At 46.7% G+C, this 22,012-nt stretch overlaps 1 protein-coding gene across 3 annotated transcripts in view; it reads right to left on the reverse strand.

The window, feature by feature from the left end:
• SARNP (SAP domain containing ribonucleoprotein) overlaps nucleotides 1-22,012 on the reverse strand; it is a 432,317-nt gene that overhangs the window by 249,659 nt on the left and 160,646 nt on the right. For all 3 annotated transcript variants that reach the window (XM_069230612.1, XM_069230611.1, XM_069230613.1), the window contains 3 exons: nucleotides 20,356-20,407; nucleotides 19,483-19,556; nucleotides 4,280-4,308 (listed from right to left, as the gene is read on the reverse strand). In XM_069230612.1, the coding sequence (XP_069086713.1) occupies nucleotides 4,280-4,308; nucleotides 19,483-19,556; nucleotides 20,356-20,407 (155 nt within the window). The remainder of the gene's footprint in view (nucleotides 1-4,279; nucleotides 4,309-19,482; nucleotides 19,557-20,355; nucleotides 20,408-22,012) is intronic.

Raw genomic sequence — 22,012 nt, forward strand, 5'->3', positions numbered from 1 at the left:
TGGGGATCTTCTAGATACTAAGCTCTTGAGGGTTCCACTCTCTCCCAGCCCTTGACTAACGACTCCATATCCTCTGGTGGGGACCCATCCTCGCGTTCCACTTTTTTAGTATATGGTCCGGCCCCACTATAGGGCACTTGCTATTTTATGCTATTTCCCAATACTTACCTGTGTATATTTCGTGTGAACTTACCTCCAGAAGGGGGGTTACCTATAGTAATCTAGTCTGGTGTTCCTGTAACATAGTACCTTTATTTTTGCAACACTGTGTGGTTCCTTTCATGTGTGATAAGTTACTGTGCGACTACTGTGGTATTGCAAGTGCTTCACACTCCTCCTGGGTAAGTCTTGGCTGCTCACCACAGATATCACTAGAGAGCCCTGGCTATCTAGACACTGCAACACTATCTAATAAGGGTTGTCTGGACCCAGTATGAAGTGTAACACCATAAGTGTCCACCACCCACTGGGCCAGCCTCCTACAGATGGTATTTTTACCAGTAGGACACGGACATAAGTCGGTTTCTAATTGCAACTGGATTTAGCCAGGGTTAATAAATTTGCTTAATGTCTTCGTTGAATACCCAAGTGGATAGTGGCTAAAGAAATGTTACAGGTAGAGCTCGAGAAAATGGATGTCCATTTTTCATTTTTGAGTAATTAACAGCATTAGTTTATTATCTGTCTTTTCTTCCTTTCAGTTCCTTGCATACATCATTTTGTTTACCAAGTGTCTTAATCACTCAGTTTCTGCGTGATGAGTCACTACTCGGGCTTTATCCTTCCTCCATCTTATCTATGCATGCCAACTCTGCCACAATGTTCTTATATGCCACCTTATGCTATATTTATAAAACCTTTGTCCGCATGGATTTCTCCAATTCATGAAGTACTGATGTACCCACAAGGGAATGATATGCAACACACTCCAAAAATCAGTGCCCCACTTTCAACAGTATTTCAATGGTTACTGAAGGATACGTTACTTACCTGTAAATCCTAGTTCTCTTCCAGGGGTATCCTCATCAAAGTCATAAACATTGAATAGTCCCACCCCCGTGTGGGGACCCCGGAGCATACATAAAATACACACATGTAAAAGTATGAAATATGCACGAAAAATATATATATAGCATTTTTAGTAGACTATTTTCATACCAAACTCATGTATACGTGTGTACAACAGCAATGCAGACTATATTCATAAACAGGCTAAAACGCTTTATTTATATGTTTTTTTTTTTAAACAGTCCCTTTCAAAATTACAATAAGAGAAAAACTTTCCAAAGCCCCATAGCTGGGCCCAGGGAAAGAAGCAGTAGCAACATCACTGAAAAAAGAGAAAAAACTACATTGAAAACAATGGAGCATTATTAGCCAATAGGCTGCATGCAGGTTAACACAGGAGAACCATAAAATTCTGGCACCGTGCCTTTAAGACCCTGAGCACCTCCAGTATCCCACCATGCCTCAGGGGTGAAGGAGAGGTGACAGTTGGTTCACAGTTAGGTCAGTTCTTTTTTCCGGCTTCTTCTGAGAGGATCCTGGAGCATTGAGCTCTCAGTTTTTCTGAGTTTTTCTCAGGAAAATATTTAAAAACAGCGTTTTTTCTACCTTCACTCGACATTTCACACCTTTGTCTGAGTCAAGGGATTTTTTTCCTGACTGGAAAATGCCTTCTCTTTTTGTGAAGCGCCCTTCCTGTGGGAAGAAGAAGGCCCAGTCTGATCCACACTCTCTCTGCATTGTGTGTTTGCCTCAGAGTCACTGCCCTGACACTTGCAGACACTGCAAGAACATGTCAAAAAGAACTCTGAAGGACAGGGAGATCAGACTTCATGAGAGAGAGAAGACATCGTCCGCTTCGCTTCCCAGGCAGCCAACAAGCCATTCTCAGGAGAGACAGGCTAGATCTATGTCAGCTGATAGGAAGGTGCCTGTTTGTTCCCCGTCTACATCATCGCTGCCACCGTCACATCGTCATAGATCGCCATCAACGGCGACCCGACCGACGTCGATGGATACGAAGTCGAAGGTACATAGCCACCATAAGGGCAGATCTCTGTCGACGGCAACCCACCGATCGACGTCAAGCCAGCACTGGCGTGCTCATTCACCGTCTAAGGCCTCGCATCCCTTGACGGCACGGAAGACGACGTCGAGATCACCTCAACGGCGAGAGCAAAGACATCCGCCGTCGGCGGGCCCATCACTCAACGGCGAGGCACACGACGTCGAGCAGGTCGCGGTCAAGGGACCACCAGTCACCGTCGAGGTGCTTGACGTCGAGACCAGAGCAGTCCGTGGTACTCCCTTCGACGTCGACACAGGTGTTGCCTATCTCACAATGAGAAGAACGTCGGCTACCGCCGGCTGATAAGAACACTCCAACAAGTCCTGTGGTCTCCATAAGGAGTGGTTCGTCTGGGCGCCCGAGACTCGCATCGTCTGGGCACATCTCGCCCATCAACTTATCGCCAAGGTGGTTCGAGAGTCTTAATAAAACGACTGCTTCTCCAGACTCGCAATACTCGAGAATGTACTCACCTTCGGCTTCTCTCCCGAGGACACCATCGCCAACAGCGCGGACAGAACAGGCTTGTTCTGCATCTCGCAAGTCTGCCACTAGGCCTCGGCGCGCTGCAACAAGATCTCGGAGCAGGTCACGCTCCCAGAGAAGATCCAGATCAAGATCACGCCATCACAGAAGGTCTCCTTCTTGGTCCACATCGTCGGGGTCTTCAGTAAGAGGGTACTCCCCGACTCTAACGGATTCTCCACCAGCTAGAGTTTCCCTGGTGGACGACATCACAACTTTTAACAAGGTGCTTCTCAGGGGAGCACAAAAGCTGAATATTGAGGTCCCGGAGCCTTCAACCTCCTCATCCGTAATCTTTGAAACCCTGCAACACAGGGCGGTTTCAAAGAAATTGTTACCGCTGGTGCCTGGTCTTCTACAACCAACCATGGACACCTTTTTAGCACCAGCCAACCTCCGATCAGCTCCTGCTAGGATCTTAAAGAAATACAAGGCACCTGATCAAGATCCTTTGTTTCTCAGGACTGATCCACCGCCGGACTCAGTCATATTGGCCGCAGCCCGGAAGACGCACTCAGTGGCATCATCCTCCATGGTTCCACCGGACAAGGAGAGTAGACACCTGGACTCTCTGGGGAGGAAGATGTGTGGCTCAGCGGCTTCCATGATGAAGGTCTCCAGTGCCTCCGCACTCCTAGGCAGATACGATCGGTCACTCTGGGACTCACTGAGCAGGTTTACAGAAAAGCTGCCTAGAGAGGACAGGCAGGATTTTCAGGAGATCCTTCAGGAGGGAAGTCTGGTCTCCAATCAGGTCATCAGTGCGGCAGCAGATGATGCAGACTTAGCAGCACATGGTTACGCGCATGGGGTTTGTGCGAGAAGGTCTTCCTGGCTAAGACTCTCAGGATTGAAGCAGGAAGCGCAGCAGCGTATCCTAAACCTTCCGTTTAACGGAAACTCGCTTTTTGGAACCCACACAGATGAGGAGATGGCGCGTATGAAGGCGGAGGTGGACACCATGAGGGCAGTGGGCCTCGAGAGAAGGAAAGACTTCAGGTGAAGATATAGGCCTTACGACAGGCGCCCGTTCCAACAGAGGGTTCAAACCCCTCATTGGTACCAGAGGCCACAACAGAAACAAGGGCGTCCACTCTTCCAGTCTCGTAAAGCCACAAGAGACCGAGGGTCAAGCAGACCTCAGCAGTCTACCCCCAAAGCTCCTGCAAAACAATAAGGATTTGTTTCCCTTAATACCGTGCACCACTCCGGTTGGGGGAAGTATCACAGCGTTCATTCACGAGTGGCGTGGAATAACAAAAGACAAATGGGTGCTATTGATGAGGCACCCCTGGAAGAGAATGTACATTTTCACACCGTAACATCAAGTGCCTAAAAAGGGACTTATGCACAGTTTTTCTGCCCATTAAAAGAGGAAATGACCCTCTCGAATATTTAAGAAAGCAGTCAGCAGAGATCTATAAAGACTGCATAACTCTCCAACGAGAAGCGCAATTTGAGAAAATGGTTTCAGTTGTAGTTGGGCATCTTTCAGGAAATAAAAGTGAAAGTTCAAGTGTGCAGAGACATCCATAAAAGGGGCTTGGCATGTTGAATTTCTTTAACAAGTTTGGGATCAAACACCAAATATCTCCGAAGACTAAGTGGCGCACATTTTAACTAACAGAGAAATTCCCCTCCAACGCACAGTTTACTACGCTCAGGTGTTTATGTTCTTACCTTTTGCTGAAGGAGATGATATTCCAAACCTGCATGGAATGCAAAGAAAAGTCACATTACACTTATTTAATAAATAGCAGCATATTAACTCTAGAGTAGCCTGCATTACAAATTGAGGATGTGCACGTTACCAATTAAATCAAATGCAGTGAGACATGTTAAAAAAAAGAAGTCCTGGTCCAAAAACATTGTGCTTATCTGCTACACGGAACCCTGCAGGGATCTCAGAATGGTAAGTTTACAAAACATATAAAAGACAATACCTCAAAATACTGTGAAAATGGAGACACTTACATTCTTAAGTTACCCTAAATGGTACTTTGAGTTGGCATCATGCAAGAGAAACACACTGCCCAAAGTAAGGACGCAGGTGTGCGTTTGCCAAGCACAGGGGACGCAATTCTGACCAACATAACAAATGGTCTAAGCTCACAGTGAGAACGTGCTCCACAACCACAGAGAATGAAGCACGTACAGTGGACTTCAATACCCTCCACAATTTCACAGAATGTACCAAGCAGAAGGGAGTCCATCATCTCCACCATCAAAAAATGTACCGTGTGCATCATCCCCAACATCAAAGAAAGTACCAATCGCATCACCCCATGAACAAAGAGAGTGCATGTGATCCAAACACATTTAAAGCATCAGGCAAAAGGGAGAACACCTCAACAATGACGAGAATAAACCAAGCACAGTAGAACTCATAACCACTCCCCAACTTTGGTCAATATCCTAAGGCAAATAAGTAAATATTCTCCAACCATACAGAACACATCAGGCATAGGTGAGTTTAAAGTTAGGAACAGAATATACCAAGCATATAGAACACAAGACCCAACTTCACTAAATCAACCAAGAACAGGAATCATGTGTCTCACCAATACAAGCAAACGTAATAAACGCAGGGACTCCACACTTCTCAACATCAGACCACAGTAAACTCAGCCCATGGAAATACGTTCTCCTCAGAATATCAGTAAACCAACCGCATGGAAACGTGACAGCCACCATTACAAATGGTATGGAAAACTTAAGGGGCCATACTCCAACATCAAAATGTAAAAAGGACTGGGTAACAGAAGCTCCCAAAACCACTAAAGGTATACCAAGCACTGAGTGGCAGATGCTCCATACAAACGAGGAACATAGTAAGTTCCTCCCCAACATCACAGTGTGGTAAGCTCAAAGTGAGCATACGCTCACCAATATTACACAACCTACAATAAAAGGGGAGCGAACATTCCCCAATATCAAAGTCTTTAAGAAGAACAAGCTACCAAACAACAAATATGTACTAAACATACAGGAGTGAACACTGGCAAAAACCAAGAGAATGTACCTTATGCAGAGGACTCCATCACAGAAAGTACCTTTTACAGGAGCTATGCATTAGGCAATCTCACAGAATATTTCATATACAAGGAGAACATGCTCCCAAACATTTCAGTGTGCATGCTAAACGTTCCTGAACATACCAAACACAGGGGAACACGTGCTTCCAAACTTAAATGTATACCAAGTACTTGAAATCACAAGTTGTCCAACATCACAGAATAGACTTAGGACTATAAGACAAATTTGGCCAATACCACAGATGATACCAAGTTCGTGAAAGTCCACTGTCACCACTATCACACTGGACTTGATCCCAAGCCAGCAGTACTCACTAACATCACAACAAACCAAGCATGGTACAATGCATACTATCCATCATCATATAATGTACCAACAACAGGGAAGAGAACATTTGCAAACGGGTGAATAAACTGAAGAGCGGGGTGAACATGCTCCCAAACACACAACGTACTTAAGATAGCAAAGTCATAGCTTGCCAACATAACACAATGTACCAAGCGCAGGTGCTGTTTGCTGGTCAAATTCACTTAACCAAACACAGGCTATGCATACTGGTCAACATCACTTACCAAACACAAGTGTTGTGTACACTGGTAGGCATCCCTGAACAAGCACAGGTACTGGCCCCCTGGTCATCATTTACTAGGCACAGACGCTATACGACAGTCAATATCACAAAATGTACCAAGCATACATGTTGTGCCCTTATCAACATTACTTACCAATGTCTACGTCAGATGCTGTATGCTAGTTAACACCACAGAAACTAGCACAGACAACTGCAAGCTGGTCAACATCACACAATGCACCCTTCAAAGGGTCTCTATGTTGGCTAACATCACAGAACGCAATTAGCACAGAGGATGCTATTCTTTCCAACTCACACAATGTACCTAATACAGTGAATATACTAACCCTTCTGGGCACAAGAAGAACATCCCCACTACACACCAAATGTGCCAACTCTTTAGAGTAACACTCCATGCCATAAATATGGACCCAAATTTTGCAGCTACTACAGACTGCTGACTAAGGTTCAAGCAAATGCTTCAATGGTATGGGCGGGCCCATCATGTGACATCACGCTAGGCACACCATAATATATGTCATTCCAAAGTCAGGCACAATGTGTTAATGCACAAAAGAAATGTGTCAGCACATATCAAAGGAAGAGGTTTCTAAAGAAACCTGCTTCCCTCAGCTTAGATGTTTTAAAGTTTATTTGTAACTAACACTGTTGAAAGGACAAGAGTGTTGAAATTTTGCACCATGGGTCTTTTTAAAATCAATGTTTCAAGCACCTGGATACCCTCTCAGGTGTTTATTTCTCTATACAAATCAATATAACATAACAAGCATTTACCATGCAATAGGTCTTGCATTTTCTTGAGTTTGAGCTATTAGCATTGTAAATTCATAACTGGGCTTTTCTTGCCACATAAACTGGTCAACCCTGCCTCATGATTTCGTTTTTTCCTGTCATATAATTCCAGAGACACAGCATTTAACTGAAACATTTCCATTTACCTACTGCCTCTATCTAAAAACATATACAATTATCAAGTAAACCTTTATCAGAAATAAACTTTTGGCAGAGTGTAATGCTCAAAACACCATAACAAAAATATAATTTGGGGTGGATTGGAGGGAGAAAGGAAAGAGCGAGCCAGGAGTAAAGATGGAGAGGACAAGTGGTGTAGTAACGGTGTCATGGGCTCTGGCGTAAGAAAGGAAAATGGTTGACTGCAATTTTGGTAGGAAAATACAGCAGTAATTAGAGTTGAATGAGGTCCATAGGTCTCTGAGCCTTGGTGCCTCTGCATCTGTTCCCCATTGATAAATCGACCTCAGGAAAGAAAGCGGATGGGGCAGAAAAAGAGAAGCGAAAGGAATATAACAGGCTAAAAAGTAAGAAAGGGAAGGGATCGCAAAGAAATAAAAGAAAAAAGGGAAAGAAAGAACAAGGAAATGATAACACAACTAAGAGAAGAAATAGAGCAAATGTGTGAGGCAAAGAAAAAAGGGAAGCAAGCTAGCGAACGAAAGATAAAGAGAAAAAAATAATGAAAGAATTGTGACAAGAAAGATAAGAACGAACATTGGAGAAAAAAAGAGATGTGAGCGAAACAAGCAGTTGAAAGAACCAGGGCATGTATGTACTAACACATTTCCCACCGACACAGAATGGGAAAACCACTGACGCTTCGGGTCCCGAGAAGTAACTTGTGGCTTCCACATATTCACGGGAAAGAGAGGGATTTATAGTAAAATGTGAATTGACAGAAAAGGGTAAGAAAAACACCAGAGAAAGGAAGGAAGAAAGATTTTTTTTTTTTAAAGTGGTAGGACACATTCCGAGTCAAAGGAAAGAGTAAATAAAAAAGACAAAGAAAGAATGAAGGGAAGAGAAAAATATTGAAAGAATGAATGCCTGATGAAGAATAAAGAATGAAACAAGAAAATAAATAACCAAGTTTTTGCGAGTTTGAAAGGGGAGGTAGCTAGAGGGTGAGGAAAATAAAAAAAGGGAGAGGAGTAGAACTAAACAGTTAACGTGTGGATTTTAACCCCTTCGCTGCCAGGCCTTTTGCCCCTCAGGTGCCAAGCCTTTTTTGGGCTGTTTGGGGTAGTTCGCGCTTAGGCCCTCATAACTTTTTGTCCACATAAGCTACCCACAGCAAATTTGCGTCCTTTTTTTCCCCAACATCCTAGGGATTCTAGAGGTACCCAGACTTTGTGGGTTCCCCTGAAGGAGACCAAGAAATTAGCCAAAATACAGAGAAAAAAATCATTTAAAAAAAAAAGGGGGAAAAAATGGCTGCAGAAGAAGGCTTGTGTTTTTCCCCCTGAAAATTGCATCAACAAAGGGTTTGCGGTGCTAAAATCACCAGCTTCCCAGCTTTCAGGAACAGGCAGGCTTGAATCAGAAAACCCAATTTTTCAACACAATTCTGGCATTTTACTGGGACATACCCCATTTTTACTATTATCGTTTGTGCTTTCAGCCTCCTTCCAGTTAGTGACAGAAATGGGTGTGAAACCAATGCTGGATCCCAGACAGCTAAACATTTCTGAAAAGTAGACAACATTCTGAATTCAGCAAGGGGTAATTTGTGTAGATCCTACAAGGGCTTCCTACAGAAAATAACAGCTGAAATAAAAACAATATTGAAATTGAGGTTAAAAAAAAACAGCCATTTTTCTCCATGTTTTACTCTGTAACTTTTTCCTGCGATGTCAGATTTTTGAAAGCAATATACAATTACGTCTGCTGGACTCTTCTGGTTGCGAAGATATATTTGCCAAAGAAACACTTTTTTCTCACATTTCGGTGACAGAAAGTTCTGGAATCTGAGAGGAGCCACAAATTTCCTTCCACCCAGTGTTCCCTCAAGTCTGCCGATAAAAATGGTACCTCACTTGTGCGGGTAGGCCTAGTGTCCGCAAAAGGAAATGCCCCAAAACACTATCTAGACACATCAAAATTATCAAATACAAAACTAACAGTTTTTGCAGGGGGAGGTGAGTGGGAGGGGGTAGTGGCACCTACGTTTTTGGTCATGGGCTGAGCAGCCATCTAGGGAAACCTACCAAAACCAGACATTTCTGAAAACTAGACACCCGAAGAAGTCCAGGGAGGTGTGGCTTGCGTGGATCCCCCAATGTTTTCTGACCCAGAATCTTCAGCAAACTTCAAATTTAGCTAAAAAAAACAAAACACATTTTTTCCACATTTCTGTGTGGGATCCCCGCACCACGACAAATTTCCTACCACCCAACGTTCCCCTCAGTCTCCTGGTAAGGATAAGTTACTTACCTGTAAATCCTAGTTCTCTTCCAGGGGTATCCTCATCAAAGTCATAAACATTGAATATTCCCGCCCTTGTGCGGGGACCCCGGAGCATATATAAAATATATACACATTATACATGTGTAACAAACAGTCATGCAGGCTATCATGTTAAAAACAGGCTAAAATGCTTTATTTCTATGAAGTTTTTTTTTTTTTTTTTTTTTAAATACTACAATAGAGCATAAATAAGTACCCAAGCTCCTAAAACTAGGCTTGGGGAAGTACGCAGTAGCAAACTCTAGTGAAAAAATAGAGAAAACTGCATTGAAAAACAATGAAGCATTCTTAGCCAATAGGCTGCATGTAGGTTAACACAGGAGAACCATAAAAACTTTGGCACTGTGCCTTTAAGACCCTGAGCACCTCCAGTATCCCACCATGCCTCAGGGGTGAAGGAAAGGTGACAGTTGGTTCACAGTTAGGTCAGTTCTTTTTACGGTGACAATTTGTATAATTGAATCAAAATACTGTCTGTCCTGCACTTCCAGTAGACGTGTGTCCGGGGAGGAGGGTGGGTTGTTTATGACTTTGATGAGGATACCCCTGGAAGAGAACTAGGATTTACAGGTAAGTAACTTATCCTTCTCTTTCAGGGGATCCTCATCAATAGTCATAAACATTGAATAGATTAGCAAGCCCATCCCTAAACCCAGCGGACTGTCCGATAGAAGTGCAGGAATAGACATGTCTTACACAAATAAATTCCTTAGAGAGGCCTGCCCCACTTGGGCATCCGCTCTTGCATCTGAGTCTAAACAATAATGTCTTGTAAAAGTATGGACAGACTTCCATGTAGCAGCCTTACAAATCTCAGATATAGGAACATTGTTAAGGAGAGCAGCTGTAGCCGCTTTTCCCCTTGTGGAATGCGCTCTAGGCCGCGCTAGCAATTGTCTATTAGCTAGCTGGTAAGTATTAACAATACAAGAGACTATCCATCTTGATATTGTTCGCTTAGATGCTGCTTCTCCTGTCCTTAAATGACCATAGTTCACAAACAAGCGGTTAGAGTTTCTAATCGATTTTGTCTTGTCCAGATAAAATTTCAGCACTCTTTTCAAGTCTAATGAGTGCAATGCTTTCTCAGCCGGAGTTTCCGGATTGGGAAAGAACGTCGGTAAAGTTATGGTCTGATTAATATGGAATTCTGACACCACCTTCGGAAGGAAAGATGGGTGAGTTCGCAGAACTACTCTATTGTCATGAAAAACCGTGTACGGTTCTTTTGCAGACAAGGCCTGGATCTCACTGACCCTCCTCGCTGAAGTAATGGCCACCAGAAAAGCCGTTTTCCACGTAAGGTGTTGTAAGGAGGCCTTATGGATAGGCTCGAAAGGAGGGCCCATAAGTTTTGCTAGGACTATGTTCAGTTCCCACGGAGGAGAAGGCCTCCGAATTGGCGGAAAAACTTTCTTCAAACCTTCTAAGAAATCCTTGACTACAGGTTTCGTAAAGAAGGATTCCTGAGAAGGTGACTTGCGATAGGCAGTAATAGCAGACAAATGTACCTTAATAGATGATACCTGCAGACCGGATTTCGCTAGGTGAAGCAAATAGGACAGTATGACGTCCTCCTGCGCCCGTATGGGATTATGGCCTTGCTGACAGCACCATATGTAGAATCTCTTCCACTTAAAAGCGTAGGAACGCCGCGTGGAAGGCCGTTTGGACTCTTTCAAGATGTTCATGCACTCCTGCGAGAGTCCTAGGTGCCCATACTGCAGGAATTCAGGAGCCATGCTGTTAAGCTCAGAGAGGGTAGGTTGGGATGCAGAATCCTGCCCTCCATTCTGCTCAGAAGATCCGGTCTGCACGGCAGCCTCCTGTGAGGTTTTTCCGACAGGTTGAGGAGATCCGTGTACCAGAATTGTCGAGGCCATTGTGGCGCTATAAGAATCATTCTGGTCCTGGATCCGTAAAGTTTGCTGATCACTGCCGGAATGAGGGGAGTCGGAGGAAAAGCGTAAAGAAATGTCCCTGACCAGTCGATCAACAGGGCATTCCCTCGAGATCCTGGACGGTAGAACCTGGATGCGAAGTCTGGGCATTTCCTGTTTACATCGTCTGCGAAGAGGTCCAGTTGAGGCCGACCCCATTGCGCGAAGATGTATTCTGCGACTTCGTCGTGCAGGACCCAATCGTGAACGTCCTCCAGGTGTCTGCTTAGAAAGTCTGCTTCTACGTTCTGCTGACCTGGCAGGTGAACTGCTGTGATTGACATTCCTCTGGCCAGGAGCCAATGCCATATCGCTTGGGACTCTCGTGAAAGGGGTAGGGATCTTGTTCCCCCTTGTTTGTTCAAGTAATACATCGTGGTTGTATTGTCCGTCTGTATCAATAGAGTTTTCCCCTGAATTAGCGGTGTGAAAGACTTGAGAGCCAGATGGACCGCTCTGAGTTCTAGCAGATTGATGTGGTACTGCTTCTCCTTGTCTGACCACAGACCCTGCGCTTGAAAAGGACCCAGATGAGCCCCCCATCCCTGAAGAGACGCATCCGTTACCAGAGTGTCGGATGGAAGTACCTGGTGAAACGGAGCGCCCACTGACAGGTGAGGTCTGTGCATCCACCATCTCAATGACTGCAGTGCTACCTCCGGTAGCCGCATTGTGTCTTCCCAGAGACCTGTTCTTTGGCTCCAATTGGCCTCCAATGCCTCTTGGAGGGGTCTCATGTGGAGTCTGGCATTTGGGACAATAAAGATGCACGATGCCATGGAGCCCAGTAGTGATGTCACCTGACGTGCCGTAGGTGCGCTGGCTCTCAACAGGTCCTGGCACTTCATATTTATTGAGGACAGTCGTTCCTCCGAAGGATACACTTTTTGTAGTTCTGTGTTTATGATAGCTCCTAGGTAGTGAAGACTCTGCGTTGGAGTCAAGGTTGACTTCTGGTAATTGACCTGAAGACCTAGAGCTTCGCAAACTCCTAGTACAATGTCCCGATGGCTTCTCGCCTGCTCCGGAGAAGAAGCCTTTAGTAGCCAGTCGTCTAGGTATGGATATATGTATATCCTTTGTCTTCGTAGATGCGCCGCCACCACTGCCATACATTTCGAGAAAACTCTTGGAGCAGATTTCAGGCCAAAAGGTAGAACCCTGAACTGGTAATGCTGTAACGCTACTCGAAAGCGCAGGAATTTTCGATGCTTTGGAGCTATTGGGATGTGGAAATACGCATCCTGCAGGTCGATGGAGCACATCCAGTCTCCCTGATGCAGTTGAGGGAAAATTTGGTGAAGCGCTAGCATTCTGAACTTCTGCTTTCTTATGTATTTGTTCAGCAGTCTTAGATCCAGGATTGGCCTGAAAACGCCCTCTTGACCCTTCTTTGCTACTAGAAAGTAACGGGAGTAGACCCCCTTTCCTCTGTGGGCAGGTGGAACCCTTTCTATGGCATTCTTTCTTAGGAGGGCGAGAGCCTCCTTGCGTAGCAAGGTGAGATGAGCCGGATTGTGTTTGGTTGGTGGCAAGTGTGGTGGAGGCTGCTTGAAAAGGAGAGAATAGCCATGTTCGACAATATTGAGCACCCATTTGTCTCTTGTGATAGAGTGCCACTCGTGAAGATGAGCAATAATACTTCCCCCCACCGGAGTGGTGTACAGTGTCGAGGGAAGCGAGACTTCATTGCTTAGTGGGTGCTTTTGGAGTGGACTGTTGAGGTCTACTTGACCCTCGCTCCCTTGTGTTTCTTCGCTGAAACAGAGGGCGTCCCTGTCGTTGCTGAGACCTTTGCGACCAATGAGGGGTTTGAACCCTCTGTTGGAAAGGGCGTCTATCGTACGGTCTGTACCTCCGCCTGAAATCTTTCCTTCTTTCGAGGCCTACCGCCTTCATGGTATCCACCTCGGTCTTCATGCGGGCCATCTCTTCGTCTGCATGGGCACCGAATAGAGAATTCCCGGCAAATGGGAGATTCAGGATACGTTGTTGTGCCTCCTGTTTCAAGCCAGTGAGCCTCAGCCAGGAAGATCTCCTCGCACAGATACCATGTGCGTACCCATGAGCCGCCAAATCCGCCCCATCCGCTGCCGCGCTGATAACTTGGTTAGATACCAGGCATCCTTCCTGTAGAATCTCTTGGAAATCTTGCCTGTCTTCTCTGGGCAGTTTTTCTGTAAATCTACTGAGGGAATCCCACAGAGAACGATCGTACCTGCCCAGGAGCGCAGACGCACTAGAGACCTTCATTGCTGAAGCCGCTGTCCCGCACATCTTTCTTCCCAGAGAGTCTAAATGCCTGCTCTCTTTATCCGGGGGTACCGTGGATGAAGATGCCACCGAGTGGGTCTTTCGGGCGGCAGCTATGATCACTGAGTCTGGTGGCGGATCCTTCCTAAGGAATAAAGGGTCTTGCTCTGGAGCCTTGTACTTTTTAAGAATCCGAGCCGGGGCAGACTTAAGCGAGGCTGGGGCCAGAAAAGTGTCCATGGTCGGCTGCAACAAACCAGGCACTAGAGGCAGCAACTTTTTCGACGCTGATCTCTGTTGTAGTGTCTCAAAGATGATTGATGAGGAGGTAGATGGTTCTGGAACCTCTATATTGAGTTTCTGTGCTCCTCTTAGCAACACCTCGTTGAAAGTGGTTATGTCATCCACTGGTGAGACTCTAGCAGGTGGTGAATCTGTAAGAGTAGGTGAGTAACGCCTGACAGAAGAACCTGATGAAGACCAAGAGGGTGATCTTCTTGAGCGCGACCTGGATCTCCGTTGAGAGCGAGATCTGCTGCGGGACGCTGTAGCCGAGCGCCTAGGCCTCGCGGTCGGCTGTCGAGGAGCTGAACGAGCCCGTTCTGCCCCGGCTGTCTGCGATGGCGTTCTTGGCGGGGAGGCAGTGGGTGAATACATTCGCGAATATTGCGAATCTGGGGAGGCCGCTGGTCTGTTGAGGCTCTCCAGCCATCTCGGAGATAGGTTGATGGGCGAGACATGCCCAGGAGATGCTCTTGACCGAGAAGAGTCGCTCGGTATGGAGACCACTGGAGACTGAGCCTTGTCTGGCGAGGGGCGATGTTCTGCTCCCTGTTGGACAGGTAAAACCTGCGTCGACGTCGATGGCTGTTTCGACGTCGAAGGACGCCCAGTCGGTTGGTCCTGCCTCGCCGTTGATTGCCTCGACGTTGAGTGCCTTGACGTCGAACGGCGTTCCTTGGACCTCGACCTGCTCGCCGTCGTGTGCCTCGACGTGGAGCGATGGGAGGTTGACGGCGGATGTTTCCCGTGCCGTCGTGGAGATCTCGACGTCGTGTGTCCTGACGTCGGGGGGCGCACGGCCTTTGGCGGCGACCGGGCATGCCGGCGGTGGCTCGACGTCGATCGGCGGGCTGCCGTCGACGGAGACCTGCCCCTACTCTGATGTTCCCTCGACGCCGTTCCCTTCGACGTCGGGTGCGTCGCCGTCGACGGCGATCTATGCCGGTGAGACGGTGGTAGCGACGACGTCGACGGTGAACAAACAGGTATTTTCCTACCTGTCGACGTCGACCGGGCCATTCTCTCCTGAGAATGGCCTTCTGGATGCCTGGGGAGTGAGGAGGACGATGTTCTTTTCCTCTCCTGAAGCCCATGAAGTCGGATCTTCTCTCTGTCTTTCAGAGTCCTCCTAGACATGTTCTTACAGTACTTACAAGTGTCAGGGCAGTGACTCTGAGGCAGGCACACTATGCACAGAGAGTGGGGATCTGACTGGGCCTTCTTCTTCCCACAAGCAGGGCATTTGACAAAAAGAGAAGGCATTTTTCTGTCAGAAAAAACCTTCCTAGCTCAGACAAAGATGTTACTTGTCGAGTGAAAAGTGAAAAAACGCTTTTTTAAAGAATTTTTCTGAGGAAAAACTCAGAAAAACTGAGAGCTCAATGCTCCAGGATCCTCTCAGAAGGAGCCGGAAAAAAGAACTGACCTAACTGTGAACCAACTGTCACCTTTCCTTCACCCCTGAGGCATGGTGGGATACTGGAGGTGCTCAGGGTCTTAAAGGCACAGTGCCAAAGTTTTTATGGTTCTCCTGTGTTAACCTACATGCAGCCTATTGGCTAAGAATGCTTCATTGTTTTTCAATGCAGTTTTCTCTATTTTTTCACTAGAGTTTGCTACTGCGTACTTCCCCAAGCCTAGTTTTAGGAGCTTGGGTACTTATTTATGCTCTATTGTAGTATTTAAAAAAAAAAAAAAAAAAAAACTTCATAGAAATAAAGCATTTTAGCCTGTTTTTAACATGATAGCCTGCATGACTGTTTGTTACACATGTATAATGTGTATATATTTTATATATGCTCCGGGGTCCCCGCACAAGGGCGGGAATATTCAATGTTTATGACTTTGATGAGGATACCCCTGGAAGAGAACAATGATACCTCACTTGTGTAGGTGGGCCAAGTACCTGTGACAGGGAAGAGCCAAAAACATGTTGAAATTGAGGGGGAACCAAAGTGGGTTCAAAAGGGCAGTTTGAAAAAAAACATTTTGAGGCTGACAAGTGCAGCAGAATTTTTATCGTTATAGATGAGACAATGCTGGGTGGTAGGAATTTTGTGGATTCCTGCAGATTCAGGAAGGTTCCATCACAAAAATGTGGGGAAAATGTGTGATTTCTAGCAAAGTTGGAGGTTTGCAGGGCATTGTGGATAAGAAAATGGTGTGGGATACATGTGAAGCACACCACCTTGGAATCACCCAGATGTTTAGTTTTCAGATGTGTCTAGGACTTGTGGATTTTTCTACATGGCAGCGTCCTAAAGTCCAAAAGGTGCAGCCCTCACCATTCCAGGTGGGACGATTCTGAGAGTTAGCCAAGCTCTCAGAGTCCAAATGTACAACCAAAACCCAAAATAATCAAATGTCCTCTTGCTTGCCGTGGGATAAGATGTTTTTGTGTGCGGAGGGTGAGCTGAAAGACTGCTACCCCCTTACTGGTTTGTAGCCATCAGCCCATTATTCCCTGGCATTAGTAGACTTCTGCCCCAAACCCCCCCCCACCCGGGTGTGGATCGGGGGTAATTGACCCATCTGCCCACTGGTGGGCAGAACAACTTTGGCCCCGTTTACTCAGGGTGGCATTCCCCCACCCTCTTATTTTGAAAAAAATCTTCCCTGGTGGGCTTTCTGCCGCCCTTGGGGCAGGTGGGCCTTCCAAAAATAGGCCGATCTGCCCCCAAGGGGGGAGAGGGACGGCGGATATGGGAAACAGTAATGTGCCCCCATGGGGAGCGACCCTTGCCCAAGGGGCTGCCACCCAAACAAAACACACATATATACACACACACCAATCCCTGGTGCCTAAGTGGTTTCAGCCCACCCCCCCACCTCAGATCAGCCTAATAGAAATAGGCCGATCTGCCCCCCAAGGGGAGCAGAAATGGCCTAAAATAAATTCTGCTTCCCTCAGGGGAGCGACCCATGTCTAAGGGGCCGCTCCCCTTGCGTGAAATTGGCGCAAAAAAAAATCCCCAGTGCCTAATGATTTCTGGCCCCCTTGGGGGCAGATCATCCTAATTAAAATAGGCCGATCTGCCCCCAAGGAGGGCAGAAATGGCCTAAAATACATTTGCCCCCCAGGGGAACGACCCTTGCTAAAGGGGCTGCCCCCCTTGAGTGAAACTGACGCAAAAAATACAAATCTCTGGTGTCTAGTGGTTTCTGCCTTCCTTGGGGGCATATTGGCCTAACAAAAATAGGCTGATCTGCCCCCAAGGGGGGCAGAAATGGCATAAATACAATTAGCCCCCCCCCCTTGCCTAAGGGGTAGCTCCCCATATAAAAAAAACAAAAGTAAACAAAAATACATCCGTTTCTGCCAACCCTGGGGGCAGATCAGACTAATTATAATAGGCCAATCTGCCCGGTGGTGGTGGTGGGGGGGGGGGGGGGGGGGGGGGGGAAGGGGAGAGAATGGGGTGCAAAAAAGGCCTAAAAATATTTCTCCCCCCGGGGAGCGGCCCTTGCCTAAGGGGCCGCTCCTCTTATGTGCAAGTATATACACAAAAAAATCCCTGGTGTCTAGTGGTTTCAGAAATGGCTTAACTACAATTTGCCCCCCAGGGGAGCGACCCTTGCCTTAGGGGTCGCTCCCCACACATATATAGCGATTCCCCTTCCAGCCCTGCCCTGGAGGGAGTGGGGGAGGGGGGGGGGGCACCAGCGCTTCCCTCGAGGGCCTATACCAGGACGTAGTGGTTACGTCCGTGGCGCCTCAGCGCCACGCCAAAGGACGTAACCACTATGTCCATGGCAGGGAAGGGGTTAAGAGCTGGAAAGACAAAAGTGGAAGAGAAAGAAAACATTGAGAGTAAACAGAGTAAAGGAAAGAACGGAGTGAGATGGGTGAAACAGATCCTCCCAAATAAAGATGGCAGCTAAGAATAGATTTGTCTCCCCACGTCCTCAAACAGAAGTCAGAGTGTGGAACAGCAGGGGGCACTGCAGAACAGCAGGAGGTGCATTAGCAGAGTTGTATGTGAACCCCAATACAGCAATATTGGGGTGCTTCAGATCAGGATTGGGGTAGAGCTGTGTCCCTGGCCCAGTGCTGAAATAACAAAGCAGCGGGTGAGGAACGAGAAACAGAGCACCGTGTAATGCCTGGTACTGGAATAATGGGGAGTTGCAGGTTAGGGTTGAGGAGCACTGACAGAGTTGTATGTGGGCTGGAGTAATGAAATAGTAATGGGCACACAAGGTCAGAAGTGAAGTATGTTAATGGACCTATGAGTGCGACCTAGTACTGGCGTGCCAGTGTTGCCAACCGTTAGCCTGGAAGTGCCCTAATGGAACTGTGAGTGGGGCCCAGTATGGGAGTCGCATTGCCTCCGAACCACAGAAGCGAGGAGTCCTAAAGGGCGTGTGTGAGAGCCTTAGTACTGAGAAGAAATGTGCACTGAATGTTAGAATTGATGTATTCTGGCGGAGCTGTGGTGATTCCCATCAACAGTGGCGCTGGATGTTAGACTTGAGGTGCACTGGTTAAGCTGCGTTTTGCTCTTTTGTGTCCAGTATTGGCATGGCAGTGGGACCGAATATTAGAACTGAGCTGCTGCAATGGAACTTTATGTGAGTGGGGTCCCTTTATAGGAAAGGAAGTGACCTCGTTGAGGTAGAACTGAGGTGCACTGATGGAGCTGCGCCCAAGGTCCCAGTACTGGAGCAGCAGTGTACACTGACTGCAAGAACTGAAGTGCTCTGGCAGACAGCGTGTGTGGGGTTCCTGGCACTGACACAGGTGAGCGCTTGGAGTGTGTGAAATGCGGTGCACTGATAGAGCTGCGAGTGGGATCCCAGTATAAAGCAGAAGTTGGTAACGTCACTAAGGATTGCAGAGCCCTGGTACAGCTGGGTGCCTAGGCTATAAACAATTGCAAGTGATTCTCTGCCCTTGCTTTCAGCACACAAGCAGGCACACTTGTTAAAGAAAATTCAAGCCAAGGAAGGGCAGGAGCCAGACAGCTGAGAGAGGGTGCAGAGAGCCCACAGAGACCAAATGTGACTAAGATAACCGCCTGATTTTTTGCCTTGTTTACAGCTAAGCTCAGAGGAAGAATGCTCTGCAAACGAAAAGGGACGCTTCCCTGGACAGGAACAGGAAACAAAGTTTAAAAAAAGTCCCCTACAGACCAGATAAACAGGACAGAGTGTAATTGTACAGTAGTTGGTCCCTGCTCCCACGCAGAAGGAGGAACAAAGAGGCATAACTGACCACTTGAAAGCAATTACACAAACTAACAAATGAAATAGCTAGAAGCCACAGGAAGAAGTATACTTAAAAGTATACAAGAGGTCGTACCCTTACACTCAACCTATAAATGTAATGCAGTGACTCATTTTGGGAAAGCTTTTGGGGAAATGTGCTACAATTCTAGAGAACTTAGGAAGCTGGTCTCTCACTCGACTTGATATCACTTAGAATTGTTGCGTACTTTTTATTTTACATAAAGGTTTCATTTTGAATTTTACCACTCGTGTTGCACTTGTTACAGCAGCTGTGAATAGAAAGGACTTACCGTGCTGCACGAGCCGCTTTCTTACTCTCCAAACTCGAGGCCACATTAAACCTCTCTGCCCTTTTCTGTAGTCTCTGAAAGAGAAATCATATATTCCTGAGAATCTCAAACGAAAGCAATACGATTACAGACAACAAGGGGACCACTTAAAAGGGAGGCCTAGGAGATTTTATAGCACAGCAAGCCAGTTGTGGACAAGCTCTTTGCATGACTCATAGTGTGTTTATGACCCTAGCTAGTTATCTGGGTCAAAAAGCCTGATGTGACCGTGCATTCCTGCTTACCGGCATCTCCTGAAACCTGATGAATTTCCTGCTTATGTGACTTACAGGAAGACTTCCGCACAATGCCCTTTATTTTAAGAGCATTTCTTTCCCAAAGATTAACCCAGTCCAGGCTTTCAGGATGCCCAAGGAATCGCAGGCTATTTGCCGCCGACCTTCCTCGTTACATAAAGGTGGCACATTCAGCGGACATGGCACATTCAGCGGACATACCACCTCAGGCTCAGGGCGCAAATATTCTACCTGATGACTTGATCTGTAAACTAGAAAAAGAACCGGTCACGTGTTCCAGCCACTTCACAGAGGAGGCTGATGCTAGGCTCACAAAAAAACACACTTGCCTCATTAGTACTTTTGCTAACCAGACGAGCGGAAAAGGAAAATACCCTCCCCTCAAAGGGTTGGAATGCTCAAGTGGGAAGCGTTCACGAGCCACTTCAAGGACTATCTTGGGCTCTCCTACTTTGACACATGAACAAGCACCAAGAATGCAGGGCACCATCTCGCCACCACTCCTCCAATGACCGGTCCCCTCCATTCCACACATTTGAAAAGGGTTAATTTTCTCGTTTCCACGAGTGCTTTATACCTCATTCAGTGGCAGTCCTGTCAAAATCTTCACCACTTTCTTGTCACTTCCTCTAAAAAAAAAAAAAGGGCACAATAAAACAATTTAGGCACACATTGAAACACAGAATATCATCATAATTGCTGTTAAATATGAGATTTGACATAACCAGTAAGCAAATGTCTTGGCTTTGGTGAACGTCGGTATATTTTCACGGTTTGGGAATTTTAAAATGCAATAAAATGACACCTTCAGATAAGAGTATAAAAAAGTATACATCCGTCTGTTTCGTCACCAAGGTAACACCAAGGATGCAAGAATTGTATGCCTCAGTTCGTAAGGACCAGAAATGTCATCTAATGGGAGGGAATGATATGACAGAGGAGGGAAAGGGAAGCGCTTTGAAGAGACGTTTGCGAACCACGACTTCACTTCATATGGAGGAACACACGGGAGGAGCGGTGTTGGTACAAAAAAAGTGTACTTATAGGAAGGACAACACTAGCATCTTCGAATAGGCGCCACAGACTGTTCTGGCATTTGAACAGGAGCCTTTGCAGAGGTGCCCAGGTGGACAGTCAGCGACTACAACATTTTTTTTTTTTTAGAAAGGACGGTGATAAAAGGCGGGATTCATGGGGTTTGCAGACTGCTTCCCACGCTGGACAGTTTGTTAATGAAATGGTGCGAAGGTACTCAAAGCTTCCCATAAAACAAGGGCGGTGATGTTTCCGTCCCGGGATCCAGCAATTCAGAAAAAACGCTGCCGTGTTTGTGAAGGCAGTAATGGTTTAACAACTATTTGCACAGGAAGTAATTCTGCATGGGCTAATACCGAGCACCTGAGGGAGAACACTTGTTACTGCCGCTCGTTACGGACAAGGCCAATGGTTCAAAGGGAACCTTGGCTCATCCTGAGGCAGGTGGGGCTGTCCAGGCACCCCTCCCCTGGGAAACGACAAGCGGGCCAGTTAAACAAGGAGGCTGCGCTGGAGAGAGCGCAGTACTGCGAAGAGACGCAGCCCCCACAGGATGGACACATTTAAACAGAGAACTCAAGTGTACAGTCGGCAGCGCACCAGAGCCGGATGTGCATATCTATACCAGAGCACGGCTACTAGCTTATCTTTTTGGAAAAATATCTAATGCAGCCACCCCAAGGACGTGTGCTCACGCTATCAGAACCGACCCTGCTACAAAGAGGCTCATTTTGTATAAGGTCACGTATTCAGCCAGTCCTCTAGGCACTCTTGATTATGTGCCCCACATCGCATTAGCCCCTCTATGACCATGTATTCACCAGGGCTGCCCTTTTGTACATGCAGGCCGTGTTATTATGCACCACGCTTGTTCTGTCACCCCTCCAACACATTAGCTCTCTATGCCCACGTATTCAGCCCTGTAGGCCCACATGCAGGCCGTGTGTCTGAATGCACTATACATGATCTGTCAGCACCTTCCCATACTTTAGTACCTGTATGACTACTATACATCTAGCCAGCAGACAAACTTGCATGCATCACACAGCCTGATGGCCAAGCAGTCACCTAGGGTTACTGGGTTGGATATCTCAATCGTAGCCCGGTTTCAAAATGGAGACTTGAAGGATGCTACTTGCATCCCTCTAAACATGAACTTCAGAAACACTTGGAAATATCTTGTGGAAGCCCCTGGCAGT

Source organism: Pleurodeles waltl, chromosome 4_2 (genome assembly GCF_031143425.1).
Source record: "Pleurodeles waltl isolate 20211129_DDA chromosome 4_2, aPleWal1.hap1.20221129, whole genome shotgun sequence".
Taxonomy (NCBI): Eukaryota; Metazoa; Chordata; class Amphibia; order Caudata; family Salamandridae; genus Pleurodeles; species Pleurodeles waltl.